Source organism: Onychostruthus taczanowskii, unplaced genomic scaffold (assembly GCF_017590055.1).
Source record: "Onychostruthus taczanowskii isolate IOZ18803 unplaced genomic scaffold, ASM1759005v1 scaffold9, whole genome shotgun sequence".
Classification (NCBI taxonomy): domain Eukaryota; kingdom Metazoa; phylum Chordata; class Aves; order Passeriformes; family Passeridae; genus Onychostruthus; species Onychostruthus taczanowskii.
The window spans coordinates 5,573,713-5,600,830 of NW_024506993.1; the positions used below are offsets into that span (position 1 = coordinate 5,573,713).

The 27,118-nt window shown below is 46.8% G+C and overlaps 1 protein-coding gene across 1 annotated transcript in view; it reads right to left on the minus strand.

Moving 5' to 3' along the window:
- LOC121347323 (monocarboxylate transporter 2-like) overlaps window positions 1–20,708 on the minus strand; it is a 32,732-nt gene extending 12,024 nt beyond the window's left edge. Inside the window, exon 1 of the mRNA XM_041425904.1 lies at window positions 20,492–20,708. Within this exon, the coding sequence (XP_041281838.1) occupies window positions 20,492–20,708 (217 nt within the window). The remainder of the gene's footprint in view (window positions 1–20,491) is intronic.
- Window positions 20,709–27,118: the final 6,410 nt, after the last annotated feature.

The following is a 27,118-nucleotide window of genomic DNA, read 5'->3' on the forward strand; positions in this document are numbered from 1 at the left end:
TCCAAGGGCATCACCTGCCTGGGCTGGGCTGGGCTCACAGGGAACTGGCACAAAATTCAGAAGCACAGAAGCTTTCCCCTTCCCAGCCTGAAGTGTCCCAGCCCTGTGAGCCTGCTTTGGTACAGAGCCACAGCCTGCAGGATCACAGCCTGGGGGACAGCACCCGACCAGCCTCACCCACACAGGACCGGGGAGCTGAGACCTCTCAGACACTGAGAGCATCCAGTCAGAGCACAAAACAGGAGCAGAACATCTGCTAAACCTTCTCAGCCACAGAGAATCCACAGTAAAAGCCGTGATGAGCGCTCAACCTGCAGGAAAAGCTAGACCTAGCAGGAAAACCTACATGAGACACCAAAAAACCCAAAACAAAGCCTCAAAATTTGGGAAATCAGACTTCCTTGAGTTGTTGCTCAAAGGCTGAGGGATTTATAAAAGTTCCGAGCAGACCTTTCAAATGCATTGAAGCAAATGCAAAAATCACATACCCAAAATTACTTCCACTTAATTCATTTGGACCTACAGAAACATCCACAGGCTTTAGCAGAGCAGCCTTTTGAAATCTGTCCAAAATTGCACACGCAATCTGTCACATTTGGGAGCTGTGCACACTTCAGCTCCCAGCCTGGGCAGGTGACAGAGCACACACACAGACCCCCTCACCCTGCCCAGGTGTCTGCAGCAATCAGCATCACACCCAGCAGGTCTGGGTGCACCCCCTGCCCTGCTCTGCAGTAAATTTCTTGAGGGGGAAGTTGATTAAACATCAAATATTAGATGAGTTTAACAGCAGCATTGTGGGGGAGCTTCAGAAAACATTAAATAGCTCAAGCTGGGGCAGAGGGCTGAAGAAGAGGGAACACAAAGCCAGCACTGCAGTTGCAGGAAATGTGAAACACAATTACTGCCACGCTTGCAGCTATTGCACAAATTAAAAGTGTGACAGGCCCTGGCAGCAAGGTGGAATTGAAAAGCAGGACCTGTCATTTACCAGTTATTCAGCTGGCATGGAAAGAATGAAAATATTGTATATTAGCACAGAGAAACCATTTAGGGGAACAGTGTGTGCAGCTTGGATCCCAAGGCCCCTTTAGCTGCTGATACCTGCCTGGTCAAACCTGCAGGACCACAGGCTCCCTGTCCTGGCATCCAAATGAAGTCATTGCTCCCTCCTGCAAGCCTGCAGCAGGACAAGATAAGAGGATGATTTTTGGGGATGATTTTTACTTCTTAATTTACAGCAGCAGGTGAGAACAGGGCAGGAGAAACAGCTGGCAAAGCTCTCAGAGAGCTGCCATTTGCCTGGCTTGACCTTGCAGGAGCAGCCTCACAAACGCTGTGCCAGTCCCTGGAAAGTCAGAGCAAGGAGCAAGAGCCTTGCCAGCTGCTGAGAATGTCCCCAGTGCCCTGGGGCTTCTCAGGGAGCAGAGCAGTCAGGGCTGTCCCCACAGCACCAGCACAGCACTGCAACTTCTAATGATGGAATTAGAGGTATCATTCAACTAGCCCCTTGCCCCCCAGTGCATTCCAATGACAAGAAAGCTGACATTAGGGTGGTGCTTTGGTGCAGGAAGGGATGGCATTCCCTCCCACCCACCCAGCCAGCCTCATGGCAGCCTCTTCCATGACCCAGTGACTTCCTCCCTTGCAGTGAACTTCCAACCATGGCCATCTTTATCATCCACTGCAGGGGGACAACACGGGACAGCACAGGACACAGTGGGGATGCTGAGCCTCGTCCTGCTGCTGGCTTCACTCAGAGCTGTGCCTGTGGCTCTGCACCTCCCCTGGCTCTCAGGGACCTGCTCTCCCTCATCTCCATCCATCTCCATCTCCATGGTAAGAGCACGGAATGCCTGCTCAGAAGTGCTTCACTTTACACCTTGCAGAGCAGGGTGCACACCACGAGGCTTCCACTTCTGCCTGCAGTAAAAGTCTGCAGCCTGGAGAGCAACAGTTTGCACCAAATATCCCCAGAAGATGCAGCTGGGATCATGGAGCCCCTGGAAGACTGATGAAATGTAAAGCACCAACCTGAGCCCATATAAATCACCCTGGTTTAGTGCCTGTCCTGTTTAAAGCCTCTCTTTTCTCACACCTGTGGCAGATTTCCATTCTTTGCTAGCTGGTACATGAAAGGCCGTGTCAAAGAGACTGCTCTTGGTGGCAAGAGAAGCACAGAGACTCGCCAGTGGGGAATGCAGCAAGCCTGAACTCATTTGTTAGCTTGTCCAATTACTTTTCACCTTGAGTTTTGTGTTTGCACAAGTGAAAAGGGCCCTGAAGAGGAGACTGTAAAACCATAAAGAAGCAGCAAAATACCCTGGGCTCTCCTCTCTTCTCCTCCACAAACCCAGGCCACCTTGTCACTCATTCTTCTTGAGTCACTGAACTATGATCCAGAGAGGATCATAATGCAGAGCTGGCACATAACAAGAAATAGCAATTCAGACTGGCTTAAACTCTTGCAAGCATGACAGTGCTCAAAAAATAGACACCTGAATTGCCTTCCTGTTTTCCTCAGCAAGCCTTATGAATTTTTTATGAGCTGCAAAACTTCCAGTGCCGGAGTGAAACACTGATGTATTTCTAATGGGGACTAAAACATTCTCCTCTCCCATACCTCTGACCCTGTGTGTGTATATATATCTCCCTTATTTGTAAGGTTTGATTTGTCTTTTTTTTTTTTTTTTTTTTTTTTTGACTTAACCTGATACTAATAGTGACAGTATTCCTCCTTTCTGGTGGAACTTGTCCTGGATGAATTTCTGCTGCAGTATTTCTGTGTAGGGCTTTCAGATAAGCAGCTAAGGGTTGAGGCCCTGACAATCTGTAACCCAGAGCCTTCCAGCAATGTGGGTTTTTTCCAGGTTTCACAACACTGACCTTCTGACAGTGTAAAGTGGCACAGAGCCAGTGCAAATGTTCTACTGGTCAGACCATTTGATGACCACACAGGTGATAAAACAGCAACACTTTAAAATACTTTAAAATACTTTAAAATAGTCAACTCACAGGGCTGGAAGGTCTGGGACCACCAGTGCCCCAACAGCTGGGGCTGGAACATGCAGCTCAGCTTCTCCACAGTGACAAGTGGCTCTAAAGAGCTCTTCCTGCCCAGGGACATTGGCCAGCACCAAAAGAACTGCCCAGATAGTTAATATTTCCCAAACTATTGTGAAAATACAAATAGGAGCTCGGCATGCCATGATTGCCATTGACTGTGGGGAGTCACTGGGGACATAAGAAGGAGTAGAACAGACTCAGAAGAGAGGGAAAGGGGGGAAATCGTTTATACTAATGGAACAGAGTCTATTATTACACCAGTAGTAAAACAACAACAGGAGCAGGCCTGCAATTTCCTCAGTAATCATCTCACTCCCTCCGTGGAATAACAGCACTGCCTTTGGCTTGGTAATTTATCCACCAGGGTACCAGCCCACCACAACAGAGCCACCTCCTCATTACCCCTGAATGAAAGCAAGTGCCCCCACGTTATTAATGTGCTGCCAGACCCCCCAGCCTCGGGAGATGGGGGGATCAGCCAGCAGCTCCTGGTAACAATGCACAGCCTGAGAGAGAGGCAGCCAGAGAAAACACAGGGCCCAGCTGCAAACGTGGGGGGAAAGGGATGAGAGGGTCCAAATCTGCAGCCTTTCACTCTTTGTCATGCCAGAAGAGGCTTGGATAGCTCATGATTTTAAGTGTTTGGGTGTGGAGAGCTGCTGCTCACCCTCAGGTAACTGAGCCCTGCTCCTGGTACTGCAGGTCACTGGAGGACAACTGGTGGTACCTACTAATCATGAAGCCCAATAATTATTAGTCTCAGCTGCTTGGTTCAGGTGGTTTGGTTTTCACCTGCATGGGCTGAGGAGCCCACAGAGTACAGACCCTTCCTCAGGCAGTGCTGCTGGAGACAGGATGGCCACACACTGGGGACAAGTGTGTGGCCATCACAGGTTGTCACCCCAGGTGACAACCACAGCCTCAAATACTCCTCTGCCAGACCTGCCAGAGCAGCTTCCAAAGACCTGTCCACACCTAAATCACCATGATGCCTTCTATTAATGTTATTTTACATTGCAAATAATCGATTTTAAATAAGGAGGCTGAAATCCAGCACATGCCACAGCAGCTCTGACAGCTAACCTGGCCCCAGAGATGCCTCATTTGCTTCCTCCCAGGTGAGGAGAACAGTCAGTTCATTTAAGGGGTAATGGCTGCAGCTGCAGCACAATCCCTGTGAGATGATTCATAAGCCAGCCATGGGAGAAATTGTCTGGACACACATTATTCAGTCATCAAACTGGTCAGTCCTGTGGTGCCTGGGCAGGACTGGCACTGCATTCAGCTGGGAAGGAGGTGAGGGCAGTGATCCACTGCAGCAATCCTCCCTCCCTGCACCCCCAGGCATGGCCCTGGGAACACAGGGACCCTGACCTCCCTCCTGAAACTTGCCACAGCAGCAACCTGATGTCAAAAAAACAAAAAAAAAAAAAAAAAAAAAAAAAAAAAAAAAAGAAGATAAGCAAAGCAGACAAGGCCCAAGCTTCAGAAAGACAAAGTGTTCTCTTCCTTATCCAGCAGTCTTATCTGATCAGTGCTCTGGCATTTCAATTTCCAGATTACCCAGCTCAGATGCTGCTCCTGCGGTGCACAGAGGAGCCACAGGCCAACAGCTCCCAAACTGGGGCTGTGGCCAAGGTCCTTCGTGTCACTTCCAGTTTAGGCAATTAAATAACCTCTCCTGCAAAGGGACAGCACTCAGTGGCTCCCCCAGCTGCAGGTTTGGATCTCACCATGCAGCAGATCACAGCTCACCTTCACAAGGTCACGGCATCACAGTGTCCGAGTTGCTCTCCTGTGATTTCCTTAGCTGCCCTCTTGCCTTGGCAGGACCCTTCCATCTGGCTGTGATCCCTTCCACCACTGGGAGCCCAGCTGCAGGGCAGGAGTTCCCTGTGTGGCTGGAACTTCCATTCCTGGAGATCAACAGCCCTTGGTTACTGCTCTTAACATGCTGCTCCAAGCTTGGCTCCTGCCTGGTGGTCTCCAAAGGGCTTTGCCCACCCTGGGACCCTGCATGACCTGACCAAGGGTTCAGTCACACTGCAGAGCCCATCCAGGGGCAGAAGAGCTGCAATGCTCTGGGACAGGTTGGCATCTGGGGGAAGAAGCTTTCACATATTTGAATTCCACTTGGAGGGAATGGATTATAACTTACTCCTTGGCTTAACACCATTAACAACCCCCCAGCCAAAACTCCTCACTTCCTTCTCCCTAGTTCTTATTAATCTTGGTTTTTATTAAGTCTATCACATCTCTATTACTGCTGCCTGGTGACCTTGATAGCTCCAATGAAGGGCAAAATGATAAAGCTTTGTGACCAAGTCCACGAACACAGAAATATTTCACCTGAACCTACAGTGCTATTATTGCTTTTAAGTAGAACAGAGCTATTTAAAAAAATAAAAAATATAAGCCCACACGTGGTGACCTTGCAGAGCTGGAGTGCTCTCTGAGAGTCAGGAGAAGTATATGAACCTGCAGCACCATTCATTACAGAAATCAAATCATTCCTCATCCAGCTTTCTTATCAAAGCCTTGGATTCTGATGGTGCCGCTGCCCTGGGGATTGCCCCAGCTTGGAGAGGATGTCTTGTTTCCACAGCATGGGGAGGCTGATTGGTGGGGAGGGGAAGGAAAAAGGGAAGTCCAGCACCAGGGAGCACCTGGCAGGGCTTGGGCAGGATGCTATGCTGGATATCCACAGCTCTGTTAATTAACAGAATCATCTCCCTCCTTTTGTTTCAGCCTCCACAAAATATCCAGGTGGAAAAGCACATCCCTGGGGAAATCCTAGTACAAGCCCTGCTGGAGAATGAATGTTGAACCTGTGCTGTAAGCACAGCAGTGGAGAGAGCTGACACAGGTGAACACAACCTTGTCCTTGAAAAAACCCACCTCCCACCCATGCCTCAGTTTCCCCTTGTGTGCTGTGGTGCTTCACAGCTCTTTGAAGGCGACTGAGATGGGTGGAGAGCCCTGGGTGGGCTCTTCTGGAGGCAGAGGAGGTTTTGGTAGAGCCTGGACCAGAGCAGGAGAGAACATTGGCAGTTTTGATTAAGTTAAAAACTGCAGAATCAAACTCATTATTAATATAGCTTTATGCCACTGCATGTTGTAAGGTTCTTTCTAAACCTGTCACTGCAATTTATCATGCTAGCAGTGTAATAAAATACAGCTATAAAATTTTGGATTAAATGTTCAAGGTCAATGGTGGACTTTCAGCTTCCCTATCTCTTCCTTGCTGCTTTAGCAGATGCTCTATTAAGCACTTACAAGCTCTGGGAGAAAGATTTTTTGGAGGAAAAGATTTAGTTGTGGAGCATTTCCAGAATTAAATCTTCAGGTAATTTGATCTTCACCAAATTACAAACAAATAAATAACAAGACTAATAAACATTGGTTGGTTTCAGGTGGAGATTTTTTTTTTACCAGAAACACTCTCATTTTTATTGTGTTCGGAAAATGTGGCTCTCTGATGCTGTCTTTGTAAAATATAGAGATTTTCCTTAATTTTAATGGGAATTTGGATGTGAGAGAGCAGCACCCTGGAGATTTGGGAGGAGTTTTACAGTAGGTTATAGCAAAACTGAGACAAGACTCCACTGCAGTACATTCTAAATAAAAACAATGATGGTGCTGATGCCATGAGTCTGAGCTTTTTATGTATTAAAGGCAACAGAAGCAGCACATATTTACACCTACAAGCTGCATACAAACATGCACAGCAATCACAAAAGAGTGAAATTGTTCAAAATTGCTAAAAAGAAGATCCAGTATCCACTGGTGTTGCCCCAGCTATTCAGGACAAGCAGCTGAAATGACTCTGCAGGAGGATCTGCTCTCTGAGCTCCCCTTGGGTGATTCCTGTTATTCCATTATAAAATTGGAGGAAGCATTTGGCCACACAGTCACCATTTAAAAAAATTTAAAAAAAGAAAATCCTATCCTAGTATTAAATTATTCTCTCTGTTCTGGCACAGGTAGCAGGAGGCTGGCTTGTTGTTCAAGCTCTAACAGTTAGCCATAATAAAAGATATTCCTTCTTCCCACGATCCTTACCTCTCTTGCAGCCTCACAGGAGACCATAAGAGCTACAAGAACATGCTATTAAATTAGTGGCATCACTACTTCTTATTTTCAGAATGTTTGGCTGTTTCCCCTGATGCTGAATAGGGCAACTAATTTACTAGCGAATTAATACTGCTTATCTTTTCTTTCCTGAGAGCTCTGCTGCCTCCTGCTTTCCCTGGCTAATGGCTTTCCCCAGGGACACCTCTGTGTCCTGGCTTGAAACGTGTCACCCTTAAAAGTGGGACAAGGGCAGCTCAGTTTGGTGAACCTGGCACCACCACGCAGCCCAAATCAGGAGGTGCCAGGGCCAAAGGCTTTTGGCTTTGCAATGAAATTGTTTCCTAAATAAAACTCACCCCTGTACGTGAGGCAAAACTTTGGGAATCTGGGTCTTGTGTTGGCAAAGTGCCCAAGAAAGCAGTTTGCAAAAAGCAGCCCTGCCCAGGGCACTGGCAGCACGATGGGTACCCTGTGGTGCTGCACATTTTGGGACATTTGCTGTGTCCTCCTCGCCCCCAGAGCCTCTTACCTGGGGGCTGAGGGGCAGCTGAGAGCACCTTTAGGGAAGGATGATGCCATGGCCCTCGGTCCCTTATAGAGACAGAAAATCATTAAAAGACCTCTAAGACCATTGATCAGATCCTTTCCCCTTTTTTTTTCCATGCATCAAAGACTCTGCTCTGCAATGCCTTTCTCATTTGGGGTAAGGAATGAGCTCTTCACCCATGACAAGAAAGAAAAGAAAAGCAGAAACATTGTAAAAGAAATCCTTCTTATCAGATTGATAGGGCCTCAGCCTGTGGAATTTGGTCAGAGAAAAGCAATGTTCCCTCATGCTCCTCACTCTCAAACCTCCCAGCCTGCCCTTTGCAATTGGAAATGTGGAATTGCTGAACAGGAGCTCTGGCAAGAGCTACAAGTACCCCATCATAAAGTCCAGGCTATCCACTTTACTGCACAGTAATCTGTTTTACTACTTGTATTATAGTGACAGAATTGTTTTCTGCAACCTAGTTCAGATTAAGAAACTGGGGGATAAGACACATTAACTTCTGTAATATATATTGCCAGAGCCCTGGCCGGTATAAAACAGCTTCCTGGGGGAATTCAGCAGAAAGCGAAGGGCAGAAACAGTCCTGGCTGCAGATTTTCAGTTTCAGTCTGAAAAACTGGAACTCCTTTGGTGCTACAAGCAAAGCTTCAGGTAGTCACTGTAAATCTGCATCTATGCTGTCAAAATCAACACAGCTTCTCCAGTGGAGATTTGGTTTAGTTCATGTATTTTCAGAAAATAAGCTTAATTTGCATTATTTATGAAATGCAAACGCAAGCTCTGTTACAGTGTAAGCAGCACAGTCCAAAAACAAGTCCTTAGACCCAGGAGAACACCAATGAAACCAGGCCCTGTGTCAACAAAAGCTGTGGCCAGTGAAAACATTGAAAACATTGGTCTCTGCATGCCCTGCCAGGGCACCGGGCAGCCAGGCTGCCCCTGGGGCTGGAGGGAGCTGGGATGGGGCAGTCCTCATGGAATTGTCATCCATGGCCACACCTGACACAGGAGCTGGCCTTTATGAGGATTTCCAAATCACTGGAGTTGTGCATAAGCTACACCCCTCTGGTGCTAAATGCCCACTCAGTCAAAGCAGGGTGTTAAACACACTCTTGGGCACCCGTGTTCCATTGCTCCATGTTCCAGCAGCTCCCACCATGCCCCGTCTGCAGCCACTGAGCCACCCAGCACCTCAGCCAGGGCACAGGGAGGATCCCAAGCACCAGCCTTACTCCAGAGCAGATGAGGAGAGGCTGTAACTGGACATAACTCTGAGCAGCTGCAAGCAAGAGATTGTACCAAGGTACAGACACCTCAATCCAGCTGTACCATCCCTCACAGCACCATGTAACAGCATCAGGGAGAGTGAAGTTAAAGCTCCTGCAAAAAACCACATGCTCACTTAATCAGGATAAAAGTCCACTGCAACATCCCAGGTACAGAGCACACAGCACTACTCAGAGAGACAGAGAAGAAGGTGGGCTGGAAAATGAGCAGCTGGAAGGAGGCAGAGGGGATCAGAGCAGCATTTCACCTGCTCTAGCACCTCACTGGCATGAGCTGAACCCCAAGGGGTTCAAGCTCCCCAGTGAAATCCCTGTGAGCAACTTGAGGTGCTGCCAGGTGCAGGGTTAATCTGCAGGGCATGTTCCTCACTTGGTCATGGTCAGGCACAAAGCATCTCTTCCATATCAGGGGAGGGGGCAACATTTTTTATTGGAACACAAAGCAGAGCTGCCAACAACTCACAGAGGTGTCCAGGGAGCCCCCACCCCACAGGTAAATACTTTGGCACTTTTATTGCAGTATAATGGGATAGCCAATGGGAAAACAGGACTGGCACAAGCAGGGTATTTCTCTTTCTAAACCACTGCTTGGGTTCTGTGCTCCAAGTGCTCCATTTTTGGGTTCCTGTACAGGAGCTCAGCCTTTGCAGAGCTCATCTCTGCAGGACCAAGTCTGGGTTACAACAGAGTGGAATACAATAGGTTCTGACTCAAGCCTTGCTTCCACCTTACAAACTTATACAAAGCAACTTTATTTTCATTAGCAACTGTGCTCTTCAAGAAGCACTACAGTGCATTATGAAAGAAAAAAAAATAAGAAGCCTTTGTAAAAACAAAGATTATACTCAGAATTTCTTTAATAGACAGGATAAATATTGATGAAGCTTCCTGCAATTGCAGAGTGTGGTTCCTGTCCACCTCCAGCTGAAGATGTAATCAAGGGCAGCCCATGTATTTTATTCAGTCATGAAAGTGATATTGAAATCATAAAAAAGAGCAGAGTTACATGCACTGCTTTACAACTGATAAGAATGACTGGCAATTTCATTGCTGTCATTATCAGCTGCCACAATAAGCAAGCAGCTACTTCATTTATTATTCTGCTCCACACTCAGCTCTGGCTGAAACCTAGACCTAGTTATTTCACACCAGCCTACTCTCAGGGCTTTTTCCCCAATGCCCATAGAAAGTTTTCATAGGTAATCTTCTGATTTCTGTGTGGGAGCCCCTCAGGCTCCACATATGACTTGTCTGCCTAAACAAATATTTGGAAACATGATCAGAAAGTAAATCCGTGCATGGTGCCCATACAGATGGACACTTGGTTGCTCTGCTGTGGCCCAGAGTGGAGATTTTTGGCTTACTGCTGCTCTTACAGCATCCCGTGCCCAAGGGCTGGTGCAGGACCACTCACCTGCGCCGTAGGTCGTGGCCAGCATGATGGAGGAGACCCAGGCGATCTCGCTATAGGACGTGCCAAAGAAATCCTGGATTTCTTTGAAGAAGATGGCCAAGCCTTTGGGGAAGGCGTAGGCGAAGCCGATGGAAACGAAGGCGCCGAAAACAACCACCCAGCCCCAGCCGCCGTCCGGCGGGCCGGGAGCGCGCCCTGCCTCAGCGGGCATGGCTGGGGCCCGCGCTCCCCCGGGAGCCCTGGAACACAAAGGGGGCAGGTGTGGGGTCAGTCCCGGGATGCTGCTCCTTTGGGCCCTCTGTCCTGGGATGCTTGCTGCTCCTCCAGAGCCCAGTCCTGGGGTGCTGCTCCTCAAAACCCCACAATCCTGAAATCCTGCTCCCCTGGACACCCAGTCCTGGGATGCTGCTCCTCCAGAGCCCAGTCCTGGGGTGCTGCTCCTCAAAACCCCACAATCCTGAAATCCTGCTCCCCTGGACACCCAGTCCTGGGATGCTGCTCCTCCAGACCCCAATCCTGATATTCTGCTCCCCTGGACCCCCAGTCCCCAGATGCTGCTCTCACAGAATCCCAGTCCCAGGATGCTGCTCCTCCACAGCCCAGTCCTGAGATTCTGCTCCCCTGGATCCCCAGTCCTGGGATGCTGCTCCCTTGGTCCCAAGATACTGCTCCTCCACAGCCCAGTCCTGAGATTCTGCTCCTCCAGACCCCCAGTCCCAAGATGCTGCTCCCCAAACCCCCAATCCGGAGATTCTGCTCCCCTGGACCCCAACTCCTGAGACCCTGGACCTGCAGCCCCGGAATGCTGCTCCCTTGGACCCCTTGTCCCAGGATACTGCTCCCCACATCTGTAGTCCTGAGATTCTGCTCCCCTGGACCCCCAGTCCCGGGATTCTTCTCTCACAGAACCCCAGTCCTGCGATGCTGCTCCCTTGGACCTCCAGTCTCAGGATTCTACTTCTCCAGACCTCAGTCTTGGGGTGCTGCACCCTAGACCCCCGGTCCCGCGCTGCTGCTCCCCCTGAGCCCACCCTGCAGTGCCCACACACCTTGGCTCAGGTGGGTCCCGTGTGCCGTGCCGCCCACCCGAGCGCCGGCAGCAGCGCCGGGGGAGCGGGACGGGGCCGGAGTGCCACGTGTACCGGGGGAAACCAGAAACAGCGGCTCCAGCCCGCTGCTCCGCCCCTCCCCGCTGCCTGCCGAGCCCCGGGACACGCGTGGGACACCGGTGGGACACCGATGGGACCCTGGTGGGACACGGGACCCGCGGGCGGACCCACCTGCGGAGCGCGGCGCTGGCTCTGCCCGCGCCGGGCGGGGAACCCCAACCCCCGGCGCTCACATCCCTCACCCCAGCTCCCTGTCCCCTCCCGTTTCCTCGCCCCCAGCCGAGGCAGCAGCACCAAACACCCCTCTGGTGTTCATTAAACCACCCTCAGTTACTTAAATGCAAATTGTTCTTTTTTACTTCCCCTGTGTTTCCGCCTGCATCCTTCCTCTTTTTCGCACTAAATCCCAGCTATTTTCTCCTCTGTACCAAGTTTTTTGCTGCTCTTCTGCCCCTGGACCACATCATTATTATAAAAATAAAAAAGAGATAGATTTTTTTACACGGGTAGATGCTGATAGGACATGAGGGAACAAATTTAAACTGCAAGAGGGGAGATTTAGATTGGATGTTGGGAGAAAATTCACTGTGAGTGTGACGAGCACTGGCACAGGTTGCCCAGAGAAGCTGTGGCTGCCCCATCCCTGGAAATGTTCAAGGATAGGTTGGAGGGGGCTTGGAGCAACCTGGGATAGGGGAAGGTAGCAGGGGTTTAGAACAGGATGGGCTCTGAGGTCCCTTCCAACCCAATTCAGAATCCTATGGTTCTGTGATCATTGCAGACTTCTGCCCCTGTTCATACTCACCAGTTTGCTGTGCATTCTAGTTTTCACATGGAGCTCTGGTTGGGAAAACATTAAGCAGTGTTTGCTCTGGCTGGGAAGGTGCAGTTTCACCACAGACCTTTTATCTTTCTCAACCTTGCCTCCCCCTGGCTTAGCTAACAGCCCCGTGTGTGTCCCATTTTTCTGCTTGCGCCAGGAAGCAACTGAGAGGGGAAAAAAATCAGGGCCTTGTTCTACAGTTTACCTGGCACAGTCAGTCTGGAGCTTTAGAATCTCCTCACAACACATCTGTAAGAAGTTTTATTACTGTCATTTCTTTCTTCCTGTAAAATGGAGTAAACTCAAAATGACCAGAAACATTTCCTCTCAGCTGTGGGGTCACAGCGTGGTGACTTGGAGAGTTTTATTTTGGTACAGCCCTGACCCACTTTATGGGCTGTGAGGATACCAGCATTCAGTTGCTTCAGTACCTGCTTTCTGTGTTCTGTTAAAAATCAAAAATAAGACCAAAACAGAGTAAGCACACCTGAGCTTGAGCTTGGCACTTCCTTAGCAGCAGCATGGAAGGTGGGAGGACAGATGGAAAGCCCAGGGAGCAGAGGGATGGAGAAGCAGGTACAGCTTCAGCTATGGAAGCTGCAACAACTCTCAGCTGGAAGATGAGACTTTCCTCCTCCAGAAACACTAAATTGTCTGTCACACTAAAGAATGGCCCTGCAGCCAACCCCAGCAGGACTCCTCTGGGTAAGCTTTCACACAAACTCATGGCAAACTCAGAACTGGAGCGGGAAACCAGTTGCAGCAGGTGATACTGGGGGCAAACAAATGATTTCTAAAGATGTCTAAATGTGGTGTTTGCACTGCTGCTGCTGCTCTGAAGAGAAATTCACAACCAAAGCAGCAGAGCCTCAGGGCAGAGGGTGGGCTGACGCTGGAAATCCTGGGCTCTCTAGGTCAAAAAGGGCTTCCTGGCAATTTGGGAGCCTTGGGCTCATCTCAGAGCAGCTGCCTGTGCCAGTGCTCCCCCTCCACAGCTCTCCCCTGGGACCAGGCTCTGCTTTCTCATCCACTGACAGCAGACACTTCCTGGAGGGCAGGTTTTTTAATTTGCTGGCAAGCAACAACAAAATTGATTAAAATTGCAAAACACCTTTTCAAATGACTCATTTGCCTATCACAGTATTCCATGTAAATAAGTGCCTGCTATTGTAATTCCCAGTGCTCTGCTCCAATGCTGCTCAAAGAGGAGCAGGCAGGGAAAAGGGGCCAGGAGCAAAGCAGAATCTGAAACTCTTCTTCTCCCCCCATCTTCCAATCTTCACAAAGCTTCCTGTGACAGTTCCCAGGTCACAATTTTCTAATCAAATGAGCTAACAGCCTTTACTTATTGAAGCCCAAGGTTTGATGGACAATATTTAAAATTTTAGAACCACAGAATGGCTTGGGAGGACAGGGAACATCCCCCTGGCATGGGCAAGGACACCTTCCAGCAGACCAGGTTGTTCCAAGCCCCATCCAGCCTGGTCTTGACATTGCCAGAGATGGGGCAGCCACAGTTTCCCTGGGCAACCTATGCCAGGGCCTCACTTCACTTCACCCACTGAGTGGAGCACTTAAGTTCCCCCCAAAAAAGTGACTAGTGAGGACAACTTGAGTGTTTCTTCTTGTCTTGGAAAAAGAAAGAAAAAAACAGGGTCATGGGAAAACCTCTGGGCTCCCTCAAGAATCAAAAAACATTTCTATTTATTTTCGGTGAACCACTCTGGTACTTGGAAATAATTTTATTCAATGCCTTTTATGCAAAGCAGTTTATAGCAGCCAAAGGTAAAAGCTACAACTCTGTAACTCCAACAGAGTTTTCCCTTCATTGAGTCTTTGGAAGTCAATTAAAGATGTTAGAAATTGCTTCCACATTACATAAAAAAATGCATACCTAGCTCTGCTGCTTGAAAACAGCATCTGGTAAATGCCAGAAGAGGTACCTCTGCACTTCTTTAAAGGGCCTTTAATGGCACACCCCATTTCTTAACCTGCTCTATTGTCATGTTCCATTTGCTCATAAAATGCTGCAGCAGTGAAATCCTCTCCATAGCCAGTTAAAATGGAGCTCCTGAATTAATGGATGAGAATATAGGCAGCAATTTTCTGCAAAACCAAAGGGCTGGACCCATGTGATACCATCAGTGGAAGATGAGAATTCCCTTCTCCAGAGATACTAAATTGGGTGCCTTTCTAAAGAGCATCCCCTGCAGCTGCCTTGTGTGACCTGTCCTCAAAGAAAGACATCCCAGTCCTCAAAAAATAGGCCCATTTATTTGTGTTCCTAATCAATTTCTTAAATTTTTCCAAGGAATCAATCCATACAGATACAGAGTAACACCTGAGAGTAGATTTCAAGTCACCAAAATTCTTGGCTCTGGACTCCAACCAGATGCCACCACAAAATGCCATTTTGGGAACAAAGCACCATTTCCCTTCCCAGTGGCACAGAATTACCCTTGTACCTTGTGCTCTCCCCACCTGAGCATGACCAGGCTGATAAAACACATTCCTCGGTGTAGCCACAAGACTCCAGCACTCAGGGATTTACCACTAATATTTGCATGCCTGGGTTTTTAATTAAAGGGAACCTAACTCTGGTTGGGGGCTCCTGGGGCACTAAGCAGCAGGAGGGGTGCAGGCAGCACCCAACCAGCACGTTCCAAGTGGCATGTGTTGGTCAAACATGGTCAATCCCCATCCCCTGACTTCTCCTTGGCTGTTTGGGAGGGGGGGAACCTTTAATTCCCATGCAGCCTCTTTGCTGCTGTGTGAGATGTTCTGCTGCAGGCAGAGGCTCCAGCCCCTCGCCCCCTGCACCTGGGGATGGGGTGACACTGCACAGAGCCAAGTGACACCAGTGCTGGCACCAAAACAACCTGGGGCACTGGCAGAGCCTCCTGGCTTTGTTTTCCACTGAGTAATATGTTTTACAGGAGGGTCAAGGAGAGGTTGAAATAGAAAGTTATGAAATATCAAACTTGCTTTTTGTTAAACCCTGATATTAATAGCATGAAGTGCAGACAGCAGAGGGATTCATGACATGCAATAAGTCTCTCCAGAGCCAGGAAACCTCTCAGACAGCCCCAGCCCTGTGTCTGTGCCATCAAACCAGCTAGGTGCATGAAGCATCACTGCAGGATGTGCTGGTTTCCTGGAGAAAACAGAATAAACCAAGCAATAACATCACTTCTTCTGTTTTTCCCTTGTTGCAGGAGTTTAATCAGCAGCTCAAACTAAAACATTCTTGTTGGTAAAAAGATGGTGACAATTAATCTAGACCTAATAACTGGAATGCTTTCACTGGGGAATTAAAACAAATTATTCCTTTGCTATTGCATCTTTGTCTCATTTACATTTTAATCCCAGAAGGATCTTCCTCTGTAATATTTGGAAAATGACTGCATAGAAAGGGAAAAACAACATGGTTGAGGTACTCAGAGATGCATCAAGAATTTAGCTACTAACTTTTATGGCAAAAGTCTGGTGATGCCAAGTCCTAAAAGGCTGAAAATGAGGAGAAATACTGTGTTTTTTCCAAACACTGCTGAATGCAGAGCCTGAAGGCATTTAAGATTGTGCACACAAAGACAGGCAAACAAACAGGGCAGGAGGTTCTGTTGAAGGTGTAATTACACATTAGCCAGAGCAGAGCAGGTCACTCTTTCTTTGTACTGAAAATAAAGGGGACTCCACTGGTGACACTCTGTGCAGAGGGAAACCTCTGCCTTCCCCACCCTGTGCCTCCCCAGTTCCAGACTCAGGCCTTGTCCTTGTGAGGTTTTACTACAGGATGAGGAGTCCATACACTTTTGCTCAATGTAAACACTTAATGAATAAAGACTGCTTAGTGTTGCCAAAGTAAAACCAGTGTGGTATTCCACCCCATCCCAGTCTGCCTTACCCACGTAGCCTGCCTGTGATTTCTGCTGGAAGTATTTTTGTGAGGGTTTCCTTACTCCCTTCAGTGAAAAGGAGCCAGGTTAGCAAAGATCTGCAGCTTAGACAGCCAAAACTAATCTGGTGAACTGTGGCACACCCACCCCCTCCACCAGCACCATGTCCAAGGCATGGCCCTCAGCAGCTGTGGCACATCTGGGTGCAGAAAACCACTGCTGCCTCCAGCCCACCTCCAGTAAACCCTCAAGTAGCTTTCAGCAGAGCAGAAAAAGAATCAGCTGCCTCAAGGCTGCCTGAACAACTCTTCACCAAGTTGGAGAGCTTTAGATCCCGTTAAAGCCTCATGATGCTTGAGAGAGGTGCTGCAGGATCACCATGCAGAGTGATCCCCACCCCAGAGCAGCACAAACCTGGAACTGCACAGTGCTGACTGAGCCTGAATTGAGGGTCACTGACCTGGGGACAGGGGATGTCACAGCAGTTTCCAAGTAGTCTCTGGAACACCATTGTTTGCAGATCATAGTACTCCTAGTCATTACAGAATGCACGTATTTTCCAAAAAGATTAACCCCAACTCACCCAAGTTTTAAGATGAAGGGATGGCCAATTGTAAGTACAGAAAATTATCATAATGAGGCAGGTGGGGCTTTGATGTAGGTTTTGGTTCCCCACCAAATAAAACTGTGATTGTAACTCCACAAGGGAGTCTCCTCCTGACATGAGTTTCCCCAAGAAATCTCTCTCTAGGACTGCAGTGCTCTGGGAGCAGGTGCTGCTCAGTATGTAGGACACCTTTGATCTGCTCCAAGGACAGGGATGGTCTGAGCAGCAGCCAGTCTCAGCACACAGTGCTTGTCACCAGCGACTCTGGGCAGTGTAAGACAGCAGGTGGGAAGCAGGACAACAGGATCAAGCCTGCAGCTCCTTGGAACACAACCAGCTCCTCCTGGTGGGGTGGAGGACAGCCAGGAAGCTCATTACCCTTCAAATTCAGTAAAACGCTGAGATATGGAAACAAGAGATGGAAACAAACCTGGGAGGAGCTGAGTGCAGACATCACGGGGTGCAGAGAGCTGTGTAACATCCCCGTGCCCTCAACACAGGGTGGTGCAACTCTCAGGATTGCTGGGGATGAGCTCAGCAGGCTCCTGGGCCTGAATTCTCTGTGCTGCTTTGCCCTTCTGGCTGACCATTGCCAGCAGGTCGAGCACGGTGCTTCAGCATTAACTTTCAAGGTCTTACACTGAGAGTTCTCAAGGAACGTGCTGAACTTCTGACACTGCACATCCCTGTTACCCCACAAGGACAAAAAACAGGAGATTTTTTGGTCCAAGTGCAGTATTTACTCAAGCCTGCTGTAATCCCAGGCTTACAGACTGACCTTCCCCTAAGTTCCACAGAAATGACTCCTGGTAAGACATGCTTCAAAGAGCTACCTGTTGCCTGGTAAGGTTCACAGGGCACTCCATTACTTCCCATTCCTGAACACCTTTGGAGAAGCCCCCTTTCTCAAAATCCTTGAGGCTGAAATTTGTCAAACTTCTAGTGCTATAGTTCAGCAGGTCAAACTCAGCAGCTGAAAGATGAAATCCTGGCTCCACTAAAGGTGATGGCAAGATGCCTGATAACCTCAGTGCAGCCCAGGTTTACCCAAAAAGTTATAATCAATGTTTGTTGAAGCTTTTATTTTCTATTTACTCTAGTGCAGGCTGTCCTAAACAAGTGTTTTATATACAGATAGCTGCAGCTTTTCTGAATACTGTAAAATAAAAGCTTGGGTTTGAAGGGATCCTCTGCATTCCTCCAACCACTCTGGGCAGGATTTGTTGGTGTTTTCCTCCTTCTTCAAACACAGCATGCAGCTTCACTGGATGCTACAGAATTGCTGTAGACTTATGTTGCTATAGCTGAAAGGAAGATCAAACTGAGTATTCAATTACTTATGCACTCAAAGGTATTTATTCCCTGAGATGAAAGTCCTAAATCTGTTATTATTGCCATTCCCTCTTCTATGACTATTAGCATGCTGCTGCTTTCAGATCTATGGAGATGTCAACACCAGTTACTGGCAGCAAAACTGAAAGATGAGAACATGACAGGGAAATGTTTAGAATTATGAATCATGCTCAAAAACAGATGAGACACTTGATCTCCCTTAATTCTAGAGGAGTACACAGGGATTTTTCCTCAGATTTATGTTTTTCCATTATCTGTTTCAGAGCTGCAGGGATTCAAAAGCTGAGTGAGGTGAAGAGCAGCAGGTACTGTCTGGGGGACAAACCCCCAGAGAGGAAAGGTGCTCTTGGAGCAATGAACACAGGGATTTGTGGAAGTGACAGGACCCTCCTCCCAGCACTGAGCTCTTGGCCCAAAGTCTGGGTGAATATAAATGCAATGCTGAAAAGGAAAAGTTGACTTTCTTCACAGCATCTTGTATTTTTCTGCTTGTGCTGCACCCTCCTGTTGTTACAGGTGGCACCTGGGAAAGTCAGGCACTTGCACCCACAGCTGCAGTTTATAATAACAGCTCTGCAGCAAGGTGGTGTCAGGAAAGTGTATTTAAAGATGGGAAGATCAGTGATGAAAGCCACAAGTCTGATACTGGAATGGCTTCTTCCCCCATCAATACCATGGCCAGCATTCCCTTGCTGCCCTTTCCTCTGTTTCCAGCCAGATGTCAAGGACCCTCACTCAGGGAATGTGGAGAATAAAAAGCCATAAATCCCAGGCACTCTGACACGTGTGCAGTGTCTGGTGCTCAGTTTCAGACATCCAGCTTCCAGAGGGCCCTGAGCAGCCACGCTGAGGCAATGACCCCTCTAAATGAATCTCTCTTCAGTCACTCTGGCTCTCTCAGCCCTTCCCAGCTCCTGACAAAACCACCAGAGCCAAACAGCAGCCAGAGGACACACAGCCATTGTTTCAAGGGGAAATCAGTGTTCAGCAGAGCTGCTGATTTATTCCCCTGGAAGCGAACCCTTCTGTCCATCTGCAGCAGAGAGCACAGGGAAAAAGCCCAGGGAATCTGCCTCACTGACAGTATGATCCACTCCAGCCACACCTGAAAAGGCTCTTTCTTCCCTCACAGCTCTCTGGTCACACACATCTCCTTTCACCTTAATCCATCCCACACCAGCTCCTTTTTTACTGCCATGTAAAACCAGTTCCTAAAGTCCAGGAGAGTGTGAGCCTTCTGTACACAGAGTGTACCCCTGATCTTTGTAATGAGTGACCCAGGAAGCCTCCAAACCACCCTGTCCTGAAGGTGAGAGGGTACCAAGAAGTTCCCTCCATCTACAAAATTTTTGGTAGTAGTCTTCCCCAAAGAATGTCATAGACTTTTTTTTGGGAGAATACAGGTTTGGGTAGGTATGAGGTTACTCACACTTAGGTGGCTATTCTTATGTTCTTAAGTGTTAATCCTTTTACCTTTCACCCTTGCAAAACCAGCTAAGAACCAGCAGGATCTGCTAAGAGCCCAGGAATAACTACCAGCAGCTGCACCTCAGCTGCCTAAACCAGATGATCTCTGCTAACCATTAACAGCAAGATTAACCAGCTGCTCAGACTAAAGTGGCAGACTGATAATCTGGAAACATCCCTCAGGGAACATCCATTTCATGGTTTCATTATGAGGACAGTAGATACCTTCCCACAAGAGCAATTTTTCCAGCAAGGCACAGGTACCCAGCGAAGATTTTAATTTGAAGAAACCAGTGAATGTGGGTTTTTTTAAAGAAAGATTCTACAGAGAAAAGTCTAAAACATCACCCCTTACTTAATTGAAGCAAGATTTTAGCAACAGATTTAGGGAAAAACATATTTCAATTGCTGTCTCAAGATATACGTGCACATATTCCATGTCTGTACGTCAGCAAAACTTGGGGTTTGAGTTTCAGTGGCTTCTCTGCAATCATGAGTACAAGTCACACATTTTGGGTTCAAAAGGAAAGACAAGAATAGTAACAAAACAAAAGACTAAGTATACCGAAATAAGTGCCCAGACTGAAGTAATTCCAAGCCTCTACTCACCTACACATAGCAAGGTTTCTGATGAAATAATAATTGATGGCTTCATATATGTTGGCAATAAAAACTCAACACTACTGGTTTTCTCAGTTTGGCAATATGCATCATCAGAAAACAGAAAGCCAGACTTAGAGTTAGCACTTTCTGGGAATTTTCTCAAAGAAATGCTTTCTCCCCTTTTAGTGCAGAGCTCAGATCTTCTCTTTCCAAAGGAAGATCCAGCCTTGCTTCACTTACCTCCTCCATAGGTGGTAGCACACATGATGGATGTTGTCCAGGCAATCTGGCTGTAGGAGATGCTGAAAACAGCCTGGATCTCCTTAAAGTAGATGGTGAAAGCTTTAGGGAAGGTATAGGCAAACCCAATTGAGATGGAGGCTCCAAACACCACGGCCCAGCCCCATCCACCATCGGGGGGGACATAGCCCAGGTCTGAAAGGACTGGAGGAGACATGGCCAGAGCAGATTCCGGAGCAAACCCTGCTTCCCAGGGTCCTGCAGAGCAGAGGAGATGTGTGTTGTACAGAATGCTCATAACACATGGTCAGGCATCTTTTTAAAGCAAATTAAATTGATTTAGAGCTACAGAGAATCATCCACCTTTGAAGCCTTAATCCTTTTGCTGCCTTTTAACAGTTCTATTGTTCAATTCTAACACAACCAAGATCACCCTTCCCTCTTCAATAACCCTGTCCAGCTCTTCCAGCTGCATTTTAAATACATACCCTCAAAATACTCCTATGGCCTCCATGTGCAGGGGCAGACCTCAGTCCCAGATGAAGTCAGTGCCAACACTTTCTACTCTCTGCCGCACCCAGCCCGTGGCTCTATGTCCCACCTTGGGAGATGGCTTCTGGAGGTTACTCCTGTCACAGTCCCTCTGGAGGGAACCCCATGCTGTGGCTGTGCCTTTTTCAGGGTGAATCCTTCATTGTGTACTTCTCAGACATGGGTGGGAGTCCTTATGATTTCAGGTGATTCCTGCTCAAAAGAAGAATCCCCGTGATGTAAGCAGCAGCTGAACAGCCCCACATGGGTGCAGCTCCCCTGTTCTGCAGGGGAACAGGGGTCTTCTCGCTGTTGCTTCCCTCAAACCAACAAGCAAACTGAGAAACTGCTGGCAAAGGGGCTGGAGTTCCTTCCTACTTATGGGCAGCAATTCCACTCGTGCCTGGTGCCTGCCAGGTTACCAGATTATGCTCAGGAACAGCACAGATGAAGGAGGGCATTCACTCATTTGCATTCTTCCCATTTTCCCTGGCCATTAAAATAAAGTGAGGATAGAAAGAAAAATAAATAAAACATAGATGTCTTTTCTGTGAATCTTTCAGATAGATCAGGGATGAGTTTTGGAATCCCTTTGCAAAATAGTCAGACCTCCATTGAAAATTTCAGTCCTGTCCTGAAAGGCAATCACTGATTTTTTGTTCTTGTCATAGCTTCTCTTCACTGTCATTTTTTGCTACAGACCAAGACCATTCATCTCCATTCATTTTTAATTGAAGGAAATCTATGTAAGCCCATGTCCAGTGGTCTAGAGGCCCTCAGAGGGTGAGAGTTTAATGGGAGAGGATCACCACACCTGCTCCATCCTCATCCTCATCCCTGGGCATCCTCTGCCAGCCTCTGTGGGTGAGGAGGCATGGCCAGACCCAGTGAGGGTCTGACCCACAAGAGGATTCACTGCCATTTACACACAACCACAGAATGGTTTGGGTTGGAAGGGAGCTTAAAAACCATCCAGCTCTAACCCCTTTCCTAGGATTTCACTGGAACATGAGAGGAACTTGACTGTAACTGGAAAAAATTATTAGCACAAAATGCTAATATTTAATAAATCCACTCTAATTTCTATCTGGATAATATCCACAATGGCAAGTTGTTGGGTTTTCTGGGATTTCCTTGCTATATCAAGAGATGACCAACTTTTACAATGAAATTATAAATAATAAGGAAAATGCCCATGACACTATGAGGGATGCTATGTTTTAATTTCAGGATCAGCAAGATTTGCAAAGTTTCTCTTGCTCTGATATTAGGTAATGAAGTGGTCTGAGAGATATTCATGAAACATTTTTTTCCCTTACAGGTACCCACAGTATGTGGAACATTCTGATGCAGAGCCTGCTATACCCCCTCTTCTAAGCCTTTCCATAAAGGGAAATAATTTTCTTTTAGAATTACATTAACTCGACTTCATTACTCTAGGGTGAGATTTTAAAAGGAAAACCCAAGTTAAAAAGTAATAGTGGTGATGTTGGAATGCCTGTCTGTTGATGTTTAAGAGATCTTATTACTCACCAAATTGCATTTCATTGCACTGCTTCTTTCATTTATGGTTATTCTACCCAGTTTAGGCCATTCAAATATTATGGAGAATACCAAGCTCCTAAAAATATTGACATATACTAGTGGTCCTGAAACTAGGCAGAATAAAACTGATTAAGGGGTGGTTAGAGTGAGGACATGTTTCCTTATTTAACATTATGTTGGGTATTCACAATCTACCAAAATTTAGGATATGCAAAATTCTCAGGCCCCTCAAATTCAATTTTTTTGGTAGTCCTTTAAAAAGGTTGAGCCTGAACTTTATACATGGGATTAAAAAGAAAGGATATTTTCTATTACCACCAATTCTAAAACTATGACTAATTATACATCACCTTTAGAAGTCTTACATGATGAATATATTTGTGCATTTAATTAGATTTTTTGTTTAATGAGAGATATATTGAGAAGATAGCAGCATAAAATCAGACTATGGTATCAGAACATTGTCCAGTTTTTCTATATCAAGGCAAATTAATACAGTAAACCAAAGAGAGGAACCAAAGTTAAAAGAAAGTGTAGTGTACAGTCAAAAATAAAAATCATACCAGCTGACTCTTACTTCCCCAAATCTAAAACAAGGCTTTCAGAGGAAGATTTAGGGGAAACTAACTTTGGGATTATAAAATTTGGGATTGTTTTTAGAGGGTTTAATAGCCTGAGCAACCAGCAGGCAGTGATGTGATACAGCCCCAGTCTCCCCTCATTCCTCCTGTGGCATCCCTTGAGGTTTGTGGGACATCAGCACCAAGGAGGGTCCAGGACCATTCTCCCATGGGCATTACCCCTTCTGTTAACACCCTCTTAACCACAACGTTATAATTTTAAAGCAAGAGTTATCTTTGTCTGGCACAAATTTACTTGTCAGCTCTCTCACTTTACCCCGATTTCCTTTTTGTGATGTTGAAAAGTCTGGATATCCCATTTCTCCACTTACCACTCCCTGCAGGCTCCCTGCTTAATTCCTGCTAATTTATTTAGAGTTACTCCTTAGACAGGTATTCTGGATCTTTTCTCCACTATTCTTCAATCCTCTTCAGGAATCTCTCTGAGGCTACAAACAACAGCTTGGAAATAAAGGAATTCCAGGTCTCTTCCACAATCAAGGCCCTTACATCTCAATCCAGTTGACATTTACCATCTTCTTTCCTAGATTTATTGAACAGCTGTCTTTTGAAACCAACACACACAATCACAACCTTCATTCTGTAACCCAGATCAGCTGGGGACCTTTCTTGGACCGTATGATTATTTTTCCACACCACTTGTTTTACTTGGCTGGGGCTGGGTTTTCTTGCTAGGTGACAGCACCGTGAAAAATCAAACCTGAGTCTGATGAAGCTTCACCTGCGGCTCCAAGGGCTCCATGGGGCCGAGATTCCCTCCACCCAAGCACAGCACCACCAAAAGCACTCACTGGGCACTGGGCTGCTCCCTGTCCAGCAAGGCAGCACCGCTCGGACCTGTCCCTCGGCAATGCCGGCTGCTGGCTCCCCTGGGAGAGACCTGCTGCCTTTTAAAGCCACTTGCCCACCTCATCCCCCACCCCAGAGGAGATCAAAGGTTCTGCTCTCACTTGGAGCACCCTCTGCCACCTGTTAGACCCAAAGGCTGCTGTGTCTCACATTAACTCCTCTCGAACGGGGGTGGTCCTTCACAGCAAACTCTCCGTTCGCTCTGCTTGGAATGCTGGCATGTCTCAGCTGCACGTGGATGTTGTTAAATTATTTATCAGATATCATTTTTCCTTTTACATATTAACTTATTCTTTCTTCACAATGTGTTTTTGCAGGCTCAGTTCCCACTCTGGTCCAGGGAAATTTGCATATGGAGGTCTTTGCCCATCCTGGTGTTTTACCCCTCTGTCTGAGGTTCTCCTGCATGACTTCTGGGTCACCCAAAATCCTGCATCTGATTGATTTTGATCACCCAATAAATGAAGGCGTTGACAAGCCACAGCAACACTTATCAAGGGGTAAATATCACCCTGGAGTGCAGGGAAAAGATACAGAGAATTCCTGAATTTTTTACCAGTAACCAAGCAGTTGACTTGGACTATTAAATGAGCAATGTCCACAAAGAGAGTCCATGCTTTGGAAAGGTTAATGTAACCCAGTTTCAGTAGGAATGTTTCCACCAGACTTACGTTGCAAATCCCCATTTGGAGGATTTAAAACATTCCCCTGCCGTGTTTATAATCCCAATGCTGGAACACACTACCGAAGCACAAAAGAAAAATAGGAAAGAAACTGATTGTAGGTGGGCCAGGGAAATGTTTTCATCCAATCTGAGTAGAAAATTAATCAGAAAGGTAAATGGAGGTAGGAAAATGATACACCCCAGTTAGCTTTGCCAGTCAGCATCTCCTGCAGCTCATATTTCCTGCCTTGTAGCCACATGCAGTCATCCACACTCTTCCATGGCAGATATATCTTCCTTGCAAGGACACAATTAGTGCCCAAACCCACACACAAGTTCCCAGTTTGCTTTAGCACCAAAGGCTGCAAATGGTGCTCTCCCAGGCAGCTCAGACCTTCTTCTCACAACACAGACACACAACACACATCTCCCATTTAAAAGGATTTTCTACCAGGCAGTTGTAACAGCTTGATAAAAAAGTCTCCAGTGGTCAGAAGACAGCAAGATAAATTCTGGGGAGAAATCCATTGAGGGCTATTAAACACAGAGATGTCACCTCTGGCATTGCAGATGGCAAATAGCTGGAGCTTGGGGAGTATTGACAGGCAGCTCCATGCTTGTCTCCCCAGGCACCCACCATTAGCTCAGAGTCAGGGAACAAATTCCAATTGCATGTTCCTTGGCCTGATCGATCCTCTGGTCCTGCTCTTTCTGCCTCACCAGTCATGGCTCCTACCAGTTATTCTCTCTAAAAATGTTTTACAGCCAGAAATATAACAAGCATATCTGGTGCTTTTTCTGTCTTCTGAAAGGAGTAAATCCTTAAAGGCAGTTGTAGGTGCTGTGGGGATTTGTCACAGGTTGCTGGAGGTGCATGTGGTCCTCTGTGTGCACCCCATGGGAGGGCACCAGGAGCTGCCTGTGGAGGAGAATGCATCCACAGCCAGACCTAGAGTTCATGGGAGTCATTTGTTCCTAAAAGCGTAGAGTTGGAAGAATGCTACTGTAAAATAGAGTGGCATTGCAAGCAGTGAAATCCCTTTAGACTTTCAGAATAAATTAACTTCTACACTTCCAAAGATGTATTTTCTGTTTTGCTTGTGGATACTCAACAGTTCCCTTGACACTGAGCCAGTTTAGACTGGTGCTTTGCCAAATTAAAACATGGGTTTGCCTTTGTTAGATATTGTGCCTCCTTCCATCTCTGTGTTAACAGCAACTGCCCAATTTATATAGGTTTTTGCTGATAGTTACTGGCTGTGACCATTTCTAGTGCACTTCAGAGACAATAGCAACTCATACTATTGAGACTGCTCTTCAAAATCACTTCGGAAAATCTTGGACACCTCTCTTGTGGCTGAGATGTACAAAAGCAGCAGAAACTCCACCAGTTCATTGGCCTACGAAAAATTGAACTTGAAGGACTAATGCAACTGCTTTTTCTTCTTAACACTTACACTCCATATACCAGGTTTGATATAAAATGTGGTATAACTTTTACTTAAAATGTAAATTTTCAGAATAAAGACAATTTCAGCACTTAATTTATTGGCTGTTGGAGAAGGTTAATTTGATATTCACCAATGATTCCTACCCCTGAACTTTTCAGAATCGATAAAGGAATCTGTTATCGAAGGAATATGAACTGAATCAATCTGGAAGGGTTTAAGGAAATTCAGAATTTAATCTGCAAATCTTTTTCTGCAACTGATGTGTCACATACCAACTTGACTTCAAAATAATTGATCTAATGGAATTTAGAACTGAGTTTATAGATAATCAAAAATTAGATATGTATCATTAAACAAAAGGATCAAAAGCTGGCACAAAGTGACCCTGCAGTCCACAGTTCTTGCAATTGTGTGAGAGTGAGGGCTGCAAAGCAGAGGTCACATGCAGCTCTAAGGAACACAGAGGGCATTCCTTAAAACAGATATATTTGGTAGCATTTAGGTTGATGTTTTACAGGTATGTTATCATTGCTAGCACTCAGTGACACTTAAAGGTCTAAATACACACACAGAATGCGTAAATATGGAGCTGATCTGTTAAAAGACAGCAGCCTGAGGTCATTTGGGCACAACCTCCAGTCCTGTCACCCTGGTGTGACTTTGGGACCAGGCTGTGCCCTGGCTCACAGCCACAGAAAGAGGGAGGGCAGAGGGGAAAGCTGTGACCCACTTGCATGAATTACACAGAGATCCTTCATGCTAGGAAGGTCTACCCATCATCCAGGTGCTGCAAAGAGTAGGGCATAATGCTTTACCTGTTTCCCTTTTGTTCCTCTTCAGGCAGATCTAGGCCTTCTTCAGTCAAAGTTTGTGACATGCAGGAATTCACCTAATCCTTCAAAAACAGTCAAACCCAGCCAAATGTTCTCCAAGTGGGGATTTTTAG